The sequence below is a fragment of the Arachis stenosperma genome, chromosome 3, assembly GCF_014773155.1.
Source record: "Arachis stenosperma cultivar V10309 chromosome 3, arast.V10309.gnm1.PFL2, whole genome shotgun sequence".
NCBI classification, from domain to species: domain Eukaryota; kingdom Viridiplantae; phylum Streptophyta; class Magnoliopsida; order Fabales; family Fabaceae; genus Arachis; species Arachis stenosperma.
In genome coordinates this window covers 31,235,679-31,248,654 of record NC_080379.1, presented here as the reverse complement: position 1 = coordinate 31,248,654, position 12,976 = coordinate 31,235,679, and the positions used below count along the sequence as shown (strand labels likewise).

The window sequence follows — 12,976 nt, the reverse complement described above, 5'->3', positions numbered from 1 at the left end:
TTAACTGATTCTGTTCTCCTCATCTTTACTGTTGCTTATTGGGAACTTATGAATCATGAATTGGTTTGGTTCTCTTTGTAAAAGGCAGCTTGAATCTGCATAAATTGTTGGAATAGGTCTTCCGAATTCGGCATCCTGTTTGGAGGATTTTGGTTGAATTGTTGTGCAAGAATTCTCTGATTACTCCAAAAAAATATTAGACAGAAAAGAGAAAACCCAAAATAAATAAATAAGAACACTTTACTACTGAAACTAACTCCTACCAAACTCTATAACCATGAAATATACATGCAACTTAATGAATAAATATCATTAGTGCTGATAAATTCTGATGGTTTATACACCTTGCCTTGCTGTCATAGAATCTGAATTCTTGTTGCATTCCATATCTAATTCTCCACTAAATCTTGGGATGAATCAATACTACCCAGTCTACACTTACAATTGTGATTGTTCTTACCACAAAACCCACAACTCACCATACACAGCATTTTTTTATGTACATATAAGGTTTAAACAGTAATTAAATATTTATAAATGTCAAACTATCATATTAATTTGTGTTTGAAGTATCCCTGAAGTAAGAAAACAAAAATTAATTAGTCAAATAAAAAATTATTTACAAACTTTTTTTAACTAATAATTAGCCAATAAGACAGTAATTGAAAAAGGAGTAAAAGTTTGAGTTGATATTATAGAGATAAAAAGAAAAAATTTAAAAGAAAAAGATTAACTAATTATTAGTTAACAAAAATTGGTTCCTAACTATAAGATCTTAATAAATATCTCCCGTGCAGTTGCCACTACTATTCTTCAACCATCAACGACGAAGAAACACATAACAACACACAATCATCAACTGAAAGAGAACATTAAAAATCATCAATGGCAGTCAAAGTTTACATTGTGTATGCCCCTTATTTTTCTTCTTTGTTTCGTAATATCATGTTAATTAATAATTAGGGATTGGTCTTTCTTTTTTGTCAAATTTATCGTTTTCTCATGCATGGTCTTTCATTATGGAAAATTCACAACTGATCTTCTTTCACTTATTCAACGGGTTCTTCTTTGTTTGTGATATTGATTTGTAAAAAGAAAATGGATCTTTCTAAATTTTCTTGGGCTATAATTATCTTCTAGTGAGAGCGCAGTTTTTATGATTGTTTTTACTTGAATTGGCAGCATGATCAAGATATTTAGAGATGAAGATTTTTTGTGCTTGTTTGTGTTAGATTACTACTTTTGCCATTAGAATAGATGCTTCTACATCTGAAATTGATATATAAAAATTTCAAGAATCAAGTATTTTCCATTAAAGGGGTTGATGTCATTTTGTGATCTGTGATGCAACTTTCATCTTCTTTTCAGCTATCTTATATTGCCAAACTTGATTCTGCACTGTTTATATATAAGAAAGTGAAGTCAGTTTTGATCTTATACTTTAAGACAAGATTGATGAAATGGAACTTTCTTTTTCAATACAAGATTGATCTTCTACATCTTCCTTCAGTTTTGCATTTTCACCTTTCTTTTTTAGTTTTACAGCTTTATTTACAAAAAAGAACAACATTATTTCTTTTATTTTGACAGTTACTACTCGATGTATGGGCATGTGGAGCAACTAGCAAGACAAATAAAGAGAGGTGCAGAATCTGTACAAGGTGTTGAGGCCAAACTATGGCAGGCATGTATTAATTAACTAACTAATATTTCTGACTTACCATATAAATATATGATATCATTCCTAAGCATATGGATTTCCATTTCCAGTATATCCAAAATATCCATTTGAAAAAAAATGATATTAATATGAGCAGGTACCTGAGACACTACCAAATGGAGTGCTTCATAAGCTGAATGCACCACCAAAGAGTGATGTACCAATCATTGAACCTGATATGCTCAATGAAGCTGATGGCCTTATCTTCGGCTTCCCCACGCGGTTCGGAATGATGGCTGCCCAGTTCATGGATTTTCTTGACAAAACCGGACCTCTTTGGTTGCAACAAGACCTTGTAGGCAAGCCTGCTGGACTCTTCTACAGCACCGGTTCGCAAGGCGGTGGACAAGAAACAACACCGTAAGAAAACAAGCTTCTATATCTTAACTCTGTTCCTTATTAGTTGCTGATCAAACTTGTCATGATTTATGTATAGCCTTACTGCTATAACAATGCTGGCACATCATGGAATGATTTATGTTCCAATCGGATACACGTTCGGCCATTGCATGTTCGAGATGGAAGAAGTGAAAGGTGGAAGCCCCTATGGAGCAGGGACTTATGCTGGTGATGGAACAAGACAGGTTTCTGAGATTGAATTGCTGCAAGCATTCCACCAGGGGAATATTCTTGCCAGCATCACCAAGAAGCTCAAGGATTCTGCATAAAGCATATAATGTTTTTGGCAATTTTTTCTTTTCAAGGTGATATTGATTTGTATGGAGTTCAATTCTAGTACTTCTTGTCTTCCTTTGGATTCTGTGTTTATCAAGCACACAAATAGATTAAAGTTTTATTTTAGTCCTTTAAGCTTTATGAATTAGTCATTTTGAGTCCCTAGCATTCAAATATTAACTTTAGTCTCTCAAGTTGAAAAGTATAAGTCATATTAGTGGTTTTGCCTCAGAAAGCACACTATTAAAATGTATACCAGAGTTGGGAATTTCTTTGATGAAGAGTTGAATTGGGTGAAAAGAATTTTTTTTACCAAATTTATAAAAAAGTGATAAGATGCAAATAATTTGTATTGAATTTTATTTGTCTGCTATAGAGTGTAGTTGTTAGTGGTACATTCACTGAAATGAAGGAAGTTTGTTTTAATTAATTATTTCTTCTTAGGCATTGAAGATACTTGTTACCTTCTTTTGTATCTTACTCTTAACATGTATCTTAGTAAAAAAAAAGTTGTCGTATCTGATTTAGGTGATATATCAAATACATAGTTATGGATATTTTTAAATACACTTGGCCATAATATATCAAATACATACTGTATGCCAATGTATGTATGTAAAATATAAAAGTTTGAACTACAATTTATCAAAATAAGATACATGCATTCTAACTTACAACAAATCGAAGAAACTAGGGAAACGAATGACACACAAACAGTCCCAAAGAGAAGTATAATCATTTCATCCTCACCATCCACAGAGCACCACATAAAAAAAACAGCCGGAAGAAAATTTACGATTTTAGTCTCTAAAGTTGAGATCAAAATTTTTTTTTGTCTTTAACGTTTTTTGCATACAAAATAGCCCTTTAAATTTAACTTGATTTTAAAATTGTATTTTTTATTTAAATTTTAAAAATTTGGATCAAATTATCCCTAACAAAAAAATTATAAAAAATAAGAGAAAAAGAGTGTTTAAAATTGAGAGAGAAAACGAGAACCACGGAAAAGCAGAAGAAGGGGGAAAAGGGAATAAGAAGAAGAAAGGAGAAGGGAAGAAGGGGGAAGAGGAAGGTGGTGACGACGCCAACGAGGGAGAACGAACGTCGCATGCCGCGTCGCTGTTTCTGCTCCTCCTCCTTGCTCGCTTGCTGCTCACCGCTGCTTTGCACCGCTGGTGCTGCTCTTCGCATGCTAGTCGTTATTCTGTAGGGTTTTGATTCTATTTTTTGTTTATTTTTTTGATTCTTTGATATTTAAAATGTAGATTTATTGATTTTTTTGTACTGATTTTTGCTTCTGTTTTTTTTGTATATTATATTGTTGATTCTTTGTTTTTGATATTTGTTGATTTGTTAATTGCTTGATTCTTTTGCTTTTATTTTTTTATTTATTATATTATTATTTCTATTTTTGATTTCATTATCATTGTTGCTGATGCTGTGATGAAAAAAAAAGAAAAAAAACTAAGTATTTTAGTAAAAAAGAATTGTTGAAAAAAGATATTTTAATCCAAAAAAAATTTTAAAATTAAACTAAATCTTAAGAATAATTTTATATGTAAAAAAAATTAAAAATTTTTTTAATCTGTCCTTTAAAAACTAAAATTATACTTAACCTACAATTTTGCCAAACGTTGATACAGACCAACAAATTTTGACAAATACTCTCATCATAGAATATAATACTTCTTGACCCAAAAAATATATATATAATAAGTGAAGGTCAATCTAAAATCAGCTCAAGTCTTTTGAGTTTATTTGATGCACCATTTAATTTAAAGCATTGGATTAAATTAATAAACGATTTAACGGTTTATATTTAATTTATTTAAATTTATTAAAAATTACATCAAAAGATACAAATTTTTTGATATTTTAAAATTGTCTCCATGTAAAATTGGAGAACTAAACCCTAATTTTAACTGCTTGTTGCCTTCTTCCCCCTGACAATAACGCTCCGCTTCTTCCCCTACCCTTTTCTTCATCAGATACCTTCATGTTTCAACTCAAATTCTCGATTTCATTTAAATTTCTTTGAATTCGTTTCAGACGCAGTGCCTCACCACAACAACGACCACCTCTCATCCTTCAAATCCTTCTTCCTCCCCTCCTCCTTCGCTCAAAACCATCGATAATGTCTGAAAAGACATGATCCTAACCCACTGTGACAGAGACTCACCTCAACCTAATCACCACCCATTCGAAGAAATGACCCTTGAGACTTTCCTCTCAAAAAATGTTGCCGTCACTAGTGACGATGTCACCGTTGTTTCTCCTCTTCATAATCATCATCATGTTCCTCGTCAGTTCTCGCAGGTTCCCGCCGTTTAAGGCTCATCCTCCTCTGCGACTGAGTCTTTTGCCAATGGAATGCTGCGGTGGTAAGTGAAGTCCCAGCACCCTCGTCAGCATCAGGAGGAGGCGATGATGGTGGAGGAGGAGCTGCAGCTGCAGTGGCAAAGGAAAAGAGAAGGGCGGTGAAGGAAACAGTGGATAAGGCCATTCTTTAATGAGTCTGCTACTAGGTCTAGGAAACACAAACAGGTACTTATCCCCTTTTTTAATCTTTCAAAAACAACTAATTGAATGAAATGAATGACTTCAACGAAACAGATTCATACAGCAGAACATAAAAGGATAAAAAAGGAGCTAAATGAAGCAAATTCATATCCGAGGCTGAGGATCCATTGGAATACTGGAAGTGGAGTGATGAAGGGGGAGACAGAACACCACGGCGCAGACAATGATATTGACTCTCTGAGACCTACGCCACCGCTCTGACGCTGAAGACGAACGACGCGAAGAAAGAAGAGAGATACTGAGAATGAATGAGACAATGAGGTGCTGGGTTGAGAAGAGAGAAAGGATGATAATGACGCCGGGAGACGGCCTGAGACCGGCAACAAATGCTTGATGCACGACGACGACAGAGAACAGATTAATGGTGGAGTAGGTTGTGGTGATTAGTGGATAGAGAGGCAATGAAGGTTACAAGTAAAATAAATTAGGGTTATCTATTATGAATTCTAAAAATATATGTGATCAATATAAAAAAATTGATAATTATTATTAAACCTTCATATGGGTTATATTCATAAATTAATTATTGTGCATTTTCAAAAAACTCAAAAGAGTTAAGCTTACTAAAGACAAACCTGAAATCGGTACCAATATCGATTCTCAAGTGAAAATAATATTATGATCCAGCTTTTAGATTAGGACTAAAATAACAATTAGATAAAGAATATTTTTTGTAAAAAGATGTCAAACCATAAAAAACAAAATCTAGATCATATTCATATAGAAATTTGCATATATTTCACAAGATATACACGGACTACGAATTTTTCCTCCAAACAATATAAATAAAAAGAGATAGAGATTAGAGAATGGAGGGTGAGAATGATCTGGGCCACTTTCTCACTTCCACTTAGATATTTCAAAGAAATATAAACAAATGAAAAGTGAAATTTCCAATCAACCAACATATCCCCAAGCTCATTCACTCCCGTATTCTATATTCTCAATTATTATTCCTCCAAATTAGTACATTTCTTTTCCTTGAACTAATTAACGGTAGTGCCAGCTCTATTCACAGCATAACAAGATTTTTTTTCCTTTTTTCTTTTTTCTTTGAAGAGAAACAAAATTCAATTTTTCTTCCTATTACTAACATCAATTTTCAATAATTTCCTCAAAAGTTTAGACAAACAAAATTCTATAATCAGCAAACTCTGTGAATCCTAATTAACCCACACTCTTTTGAGCATAATTCATCAATTATTACGAAAGCTTATATTAGTAATGTTCTTGAATATGGTCCCAAAATTGTACCAAAACCTCACTATTAGCCTTATCCCCACACTTTTTAAGGACCATTTTCTTTTCTTTCTCTTTCAACGGACTTTCCCACTTCCCACCTTTCTCCCATTCTTTCTTTTATGTTTTCTTTGTTCCTTCCTTCTTTCCTTTCCTTTTTTTTTTTTCAAACCAACTTGGCCATGTTTTGATAAAGATTTGTCCTAGTTGCTGTGACTCAATATTCCACTAGTTAATATTAAAGTAATGCTATTTAAATTTAAAATGGTTGGACAACTTATTATAAGGGTTTGACTAAAAAATAAATGTGAGACCAACAAAATTCTGTATCTTTGTTATTAGAATTCAAAATTTTACTAATCAATATTCGAAGAACGCTTGTTAAAATTTCAAAAGTACAAATATTTTCATAGAGAAAATAAAATTCAATATCATTAAAATATCCAATTTTTTTTTTTCTGTAAAAACGTAACCTTCCATCTATATATTCTTAACTTAGTGAAACATTAGAATCTAAAGTTGTCCAACAATTTTGAATTATAAAATTAGGGGCGATTTTATATGTAAAAAAAGGTTGGAAACGAAAAATTTTTTTTGTTTATATTTTAGAAACCAAAATCGTACTTAATCCTAATATTAATATTATCTATAAGTTCCTCCAAATGTTGGCGTCCAAAAATCAACTGTGGGTTCATGAGTCACTGGAAATGTACTTGAAATTGGCACCAGACACAGCCCTCGGCTTCTTAGATCCTGTTTTGGTCCATCAGCTTCCTTTGATTTACCAGCATTCTGCATTAATAGAAAAAGATGAGTGCATGCCGTGAATTACAGCTTCATTATGCACCACATACAATAATGATAATTTAATTTGATAAATGTTCATTTTAATTAACTGTTACTTTCAAATCACAGACTTTCTATTATATCAATATACATGCATAAAATTAATTAACATCATCTTTAATACATAGTTATTGAATGAAAAGTAAATAATAACACTTGGCTATTCAGTATTAAAAATTATTTTTTAAAAAATTCTAGAAAATTAGAAACTCTTAAATTTCAAGTTATTACTACTACTCTAAGGCCCTTCTTTAAAACAAATACAAAAAAAATAGTTAATATACAAATACGTGCTTGAGAAATATTTTTTCAATGAAATAATTTGGTATTCAATACAATATAAGTGCATATTTCTCATTTAAAATGTCTCTCAAAATTCAATACAATATAAAATTAAAGCACAAAATACAAGTAATATTATTATGTAGATATCTCATTCTTGAAATCAAAATACGTATTGCGTACGTACGTACACTACCTGGTGCTGTGTTTGAGCTCCACTCTTCATATATGGGGTGCTTAAAACCTGCATATTTAAAAAAGAGAAAATAAATAAGATGAACTTTTATTAGTATATATTAGGCTCATGAATTTAGAAAATATTAATTAATAATGAGAAAATAAGATGAACTTACAGTCACTTGCTCATGGAGGAATTTTATGTATTCAGTGGCCTCAGAGAGCACCGATGCGGTATCAGTCTGACACAACATAGCACACTTATTATAAAATTAAAAGATAATAACAGTAATTAAATTAATAATAATATTCTTTCTCAAATGTTTTCTAATTATCCTTCTAATTAATAAGAAAACTGTTCAAAATATTCAATAACTTGAAAATATAGGAAGTGTTTAACATGTATTTATTTAAAAATAAAAATATATTAATTAGAAAAAATATAAAAATTTAAATAGCAAATATTTTGAGTTCAATTTTGATATACTAAAACTCTATCATTTTATGCAATAATTCAGTCATGTCCATTCATTTAGATGACTACTCATAATTATTAAAAATAATTATTTAATGTGGTAAAATCTAGATCATTAAGTTTATGTTTTATTACATTATGCACCAAAGAAAGGAAAATATAAATATTAAATAGTTTAATTTCTTAACAAAAATCAATAAACACATACAGCACAACACAATATTACCTTTTTGTTTTTATTAATTAAAGGAAGAAACTAGATAGATCCCTGTCTATATATCGGAATAAAAACTCACCTTTCCGAAAGGCGAAACCAATTGCTGTAGGGCTGTGATTCTGTCTCCCATCTTCTCTTTTCTCACCTATATATCAACATTTATTTGGAAGAGCCTCCCATATCATATCCATATGTAATTTATGGACTAAAAAGAAAAGTACATAAAAATCAAAAGGAATAATGAAAGATAGACAATTAATTAAAGTGTAAAGCTTGCATTGCCTCTTCTTGTTTAAAAGGTTAGTTACATTTATTGTACCTTAAAAGCTGGCAAAGGTGATGGAGGTGTTTCGTTTCTAGGCCTTTTTGATGATTGCTCATTCTCACTTTTCTTCAACATGCTACCTCCTGACTCCCTTACTTCACATATATTCTGCAAAACAACCATATTCTTCTAAGTCATAAAATTAATTATACAATCACGTTAAAAGAGACAATAATCTAGACTTATTCATAATTATATATATATGATATCCATCATTACATACTTGTTATTCAATTATTTCAGTGATAATTAAAAAGTTACAAAATAAAATAACTTTAAATTATTTTAAACCGAATTTTTATTTCTTCTATTTTTTTTTTTAAATTACATAACCCAAATCCCAATGCACTTCAAGTCTTCGATTCTTCTTTCACCCTAATTAATTAGGGGAATTTTTTGGTTTAAGTAGTGGTATAGCCACTTATTAAGCGTATTTTATTTTTACTATTTACTATTTATATATATCAATGTTAAACACACAATAAAAAAATTAATTAAATGAAATATTTTCTGAGTAAGTGAAGTTAACAAGAACAATTTTATAATTAGATTTTGATTCTGAATTCTTTAATTAGTGTGAAAATTATTGAAATGATACATATTATAAGTTTAAGACTTAAGCTTATAAAAAAATTAAAAAGTAATAAAAAATAAAGTAGTAACACAAAAATTCTTATAACGAACATCAAATATAATTTAAGAATATATAATATAATATATGTTCAATCAAAAACAGACTGCATAAAGGAAGAGAATAATGTCACTCTAGAACTAATGATGCCATTTTAATATAAGAAAATTTTGTTACGAATATACTTTTATTAAAAGTAATACATCTCAATTAAAATTATTAATTTGACAAAATCCACTCCCTCCTCTATAATTTTGTTAGGCAACATACCTTGGATTGTTGATCAAAGCTTGGCGCCGAAAATGGTTGGTGCAATGAAGGGAAGAAGATGGATCGAGCATCTTTAATGGAAACCGCCGTAGGCTCCGAAGCGTTCCAGAAGGGGGCGTTATTAGTGAAATGCAATTGGTTGTTATTATTGTTGCTGTATGGAAAATTACTCATAGGTCCTTGGTGTCCTTGATTATTATTGCTTTCAGGTCCTAATAGCCCTTGTAGCACTGAAGTGTTACAATATAAAGCCGCTGAAGAAGAAGAATCCATCGGAAAATTAGAGGATACTACTTGCTGGCTTGTGATGTTGCTGTATTGAGGACTGAACTGTATTTCTTGATGAGCGCTCAAATTCTGTTGCAACATCTCGGATGCCTTTTCTGCTCTCCTGCAAAATCAGAATCAAATAGTAGAAAGATGAAAGTAACAAGTTGGAATCTTAAAAGGAGAAGTAAGAGAGTAGGGAATAACTTTAAGCAGAGTCTATTTTTACTCTTTTTGATCATTCCTTTATGATATATTTTGTTAAATATCTTATATGGATATTAAAAATCAACTACCAAATATATAGAGAAATACTTAAGGATATATCGAATTTTGGCATGCATATAGCATATTTCATCTTTCGAGGCTGATCTTAGCTTGTGAATGCACTGTTGAGAGTCTTGACACAGACGACTCCATGGTATCCACTTACATGAAAGATGCTTGATTCCAATCCATGGATGCTTGAGAAGAAAGCCCCAAACCCATCATCATATCCAAGTTTTGTTGTTGTTGAAGCCTCTCATGGAACACCACAGAGGACCTACCTGATGAGGCGCCTGCAGAAGAAGACCTGGAATTTTCCATGGTGGAGGATCTTGGTTGCTTCATTTCATCATCACCAACGCCATGCCAAGAAAAATTTCCGCCAGAGGATCCAGATTGCGATTCCCGGCTTTCAAACCTCACAACGTTTCTTGATGAATCCCACCAATTTGTACTTGCTCGAAATTGATCATCTGCCATGGTTGATGGCCTATATCCATGTTAAGAAATAGTAGCTAACTAAAGGTCTTGATCATGATTCACCCTTCACTGCTATATATACATACGTGTATGTGATGTGTGAAAGAATGTGAGATTATTATTAACACAAATGAATGCCAAACGTTGCGGTTGTAGTTAGTATTTATATTGAGGAGGTGGATAGAAAATTTTTGCTCATTGGTAATTAAGTCTATTTTGGGTAACCAACTTAATTAAGTTTTTTTTGATAAAATAATTTAAACAATAAATAATTTTGTTAAAAGTAACTTATAAATAAGTTATTTTGTGTTTGGATTTTTAACTCTAAAAATATTTATTTTATAGGAATGTGATAAAAAGTAAAAGTATTATGAGAGAAGTCATTTTTTTTTAATTTCTCTATAAGCTCTTAAATAACTTCTTAGAAAGTTGTAATTTGATTTTTAAAATTGCACCAGATATTAATACTACTACTTTTCATAAGTCAAAAATTAAAAAAAGTTACTTCTAAAATTTTTCAAACGGGCCTTAATGTACTGAATTTCCTTTTTAAATAGAATAAACATCTAATTCAGATTTTATTTATTTTTATGAAGAATAAGACTATTTTTGTTCAAAAAATAAAATAATTTGACCTTTAATTTTTTATTTTGGGATAATATAATTTTTTTATTAAAAATTTTGTTAAATAATAATAGTAATTACTCTTGTGGGAGGGAATATATTTGCATTTTGTGAGCACTCTAAATTTTTATAAATTTTTTTATGCTATGATCATTTTTACTATTATCTTTTTTATCTTTATTATTATCACTTTTACTTTTATTAATTTTATTATATAATTATATTTTATTATCATCGTTATTTCGTCTACCGTCATTATTACGTATATTGATATTATCAATATTAATGTTCTCTTATTCCATTTCTTATTTGATGCTATTTTTTCCTTTAAAAGGTATTTGTGCCACAATTACTTTTCTTTTTTGCAACATCATTTTTAACAACGATCTTTCTCCACTTAACTATCACCGGTGAAAAAAATTAAAAAAAAATATTAATAGTTTGTGAAAATTTAAAACCTTCCACAAATTATAAATAAAATTCTCATATAAAACTAATTTTTGTTATTATTTAACGGATTTTTTAACATAAAAATTATATCGTCCCAGAATAAAAAAGATTGAAAATCCAAGTGTTTCTCTTTTTTAGACAAAAATTATTTTGTCTTTCATAAAATTAAATAAGACAGAATTCGGTGTTTACTCTTTTAAATATAGAAGATTGAAATTTGTATAATGATAAAAAGACGTAAAATTTTTTTATTAATTTTATTATTACTTATTAGTCAAACGAAAATAATTAAATTTTTGGTTTTTTTATATTAGTCTTTAGTATTTAAAAATTTTAAATTTATAAGTAATTAATTTTTATGTGAATCTAAATGTTTAGTTTTTTTAAGAGAATCTTAAGTGTTTAGCTTATTTTTATATTATGAAATGTAATTTTTGAGTTTTTTAATAGAAAAGTTTTCTTTTGTTCTCGTGTAGAGAATAAATGCAAATCTTATCAAAGTAATTTGTAACAATTATTTTAATTTTATCAAAGAATTTTGTGGCATTCATGTTAAAAATTTGGGAGGATTATCCTGATCTTATTAAAATAATTTATGTGTCAATACCAAAATTTATCACTCATCTCATTATTCTTGAGTGTGGCATCTAGCTATATCCTTCTCATAATAAAAAAATTCAAAAAAAAAAATACCGTTTCGTTCGTTGTGATACTCATTAGTTGGTATTAAAACCACAAGCTCTTGATATTATTTGGTATTCCAGAGTATAAAATATCGCGTATCAAAAACTAATCTAAATCGCATGTGATTTGAGGACGAATTATATTCAAAAAGGGAAATATATATGAGCATAAAAAGGGTAGAAATAACAGGTCAAATAAGAATAATTAAGAATTTTGGTTATCTATTTTTATGATAATCTTTAATTAACGTTTAAGAGTCCGTTTTAAAAGTTTTAAAAGTAACTTTTTTAAATTTTTGATTTATAAAAAGTAGTAGTATTAATATTTGGTGCAATTTTTAAAACCAAATTGTAGCTTTCTAAGAAACTATTTAGGAGTTTATAGAGAAATTAAAAAAAATGACTTCTCTCGTAATACTACTATTTTTTATCACATTTCTATAAAATAAGCACTTTTAAAACTAAAAATCTAAAAATAAAATAACTTATTTATAAACTACTTTTAATATAATCATTTATTATTTAAACTATTTTATTAAAAAAAATTTAATTAAGTTATTTACCCAAACTGAACCTAAGTCATTCTAACTATTAGTGGGTCTTTGATTATATTTTCAATATTTAGTGGAACTTTAATGTTTAGTGGATTAGATAAAAGTTCTATTTAGTTTTTTCAATATAATTTTAAATGTTTAGCGATTATTTTCAAGAAGAATACTAAATGGTTATTAGAATTTATTATTTTTTGTCATTAGTTAATCATTAATA

The 12,976-nt window shown here is 29.5% G+C and overlaps 2 protein-coding genes across 3 annotated transcripts; one reads left to right on the top strand and one right to left on the bottom strand.

The window, feature by feature from the left end:
- Positions 1-809: 809 nt before the first annotated feature.
- LOC130970012 (NAD(P)H dehydrogenase (quinone) FQR1-like) lies at positions 810-2,683 on the top strand. The gene is made up of 4 exons (XM_057895950.1): positions 810-908; positions 1,591-1,684; positions 1,818-2,080; positions 2,157-2,683. Exons 1-4 carry the CDS (start codon positions 886-888, stop codon positions 2,386-2,388), a joined length of 612 nt encoding a protein of 203 aa, XP_057751933.1. The 5' UTR covers positions 810-885; the 3' UTR covers positions 2,389-2,683.
- A 3,027-nt stretch (positions 2,684-5,710) lies between these two features.
- LOC130965796 (transcription factor bHLH123-like) lies at positions 5,711-10,566 on the bottom strand. Of its 2 annotated transcripts, none has more exons than XM_057890555.1 (7): positions 10,138-10,566; positions 9,438-9,828; positions 8,531-8,644; positions 8,291-8,356; positions 7,696-7,761; positions 7,530-7,586; positions 5,711-7,006 (listed from the first exon to the last, which is right to left on the bottom strand). In XM_057890555.1, exons 1-7 carry the CDS (start codon positions 10,449-10,451, stop codon positions 6,857-6,859), a joined length of 1,158 nt encoding a protein of 385 aa, XP_057746538.1. In that variant the 5' UTR covers positions 10,452-10,566; the 3' UTR covers positions 5,711-6,856. The 2 variants fall into 2 exon arrangements, with proteins under 2 accessions (XP_057746538.1, XP_057746539.1); XM_057890556.1 differs by having other exon boundaries at positions 5,712-7,006; positions 7,539-7,586.
- Positions 10,567-12,976: the final 2,410 nt, after the last annotated feature.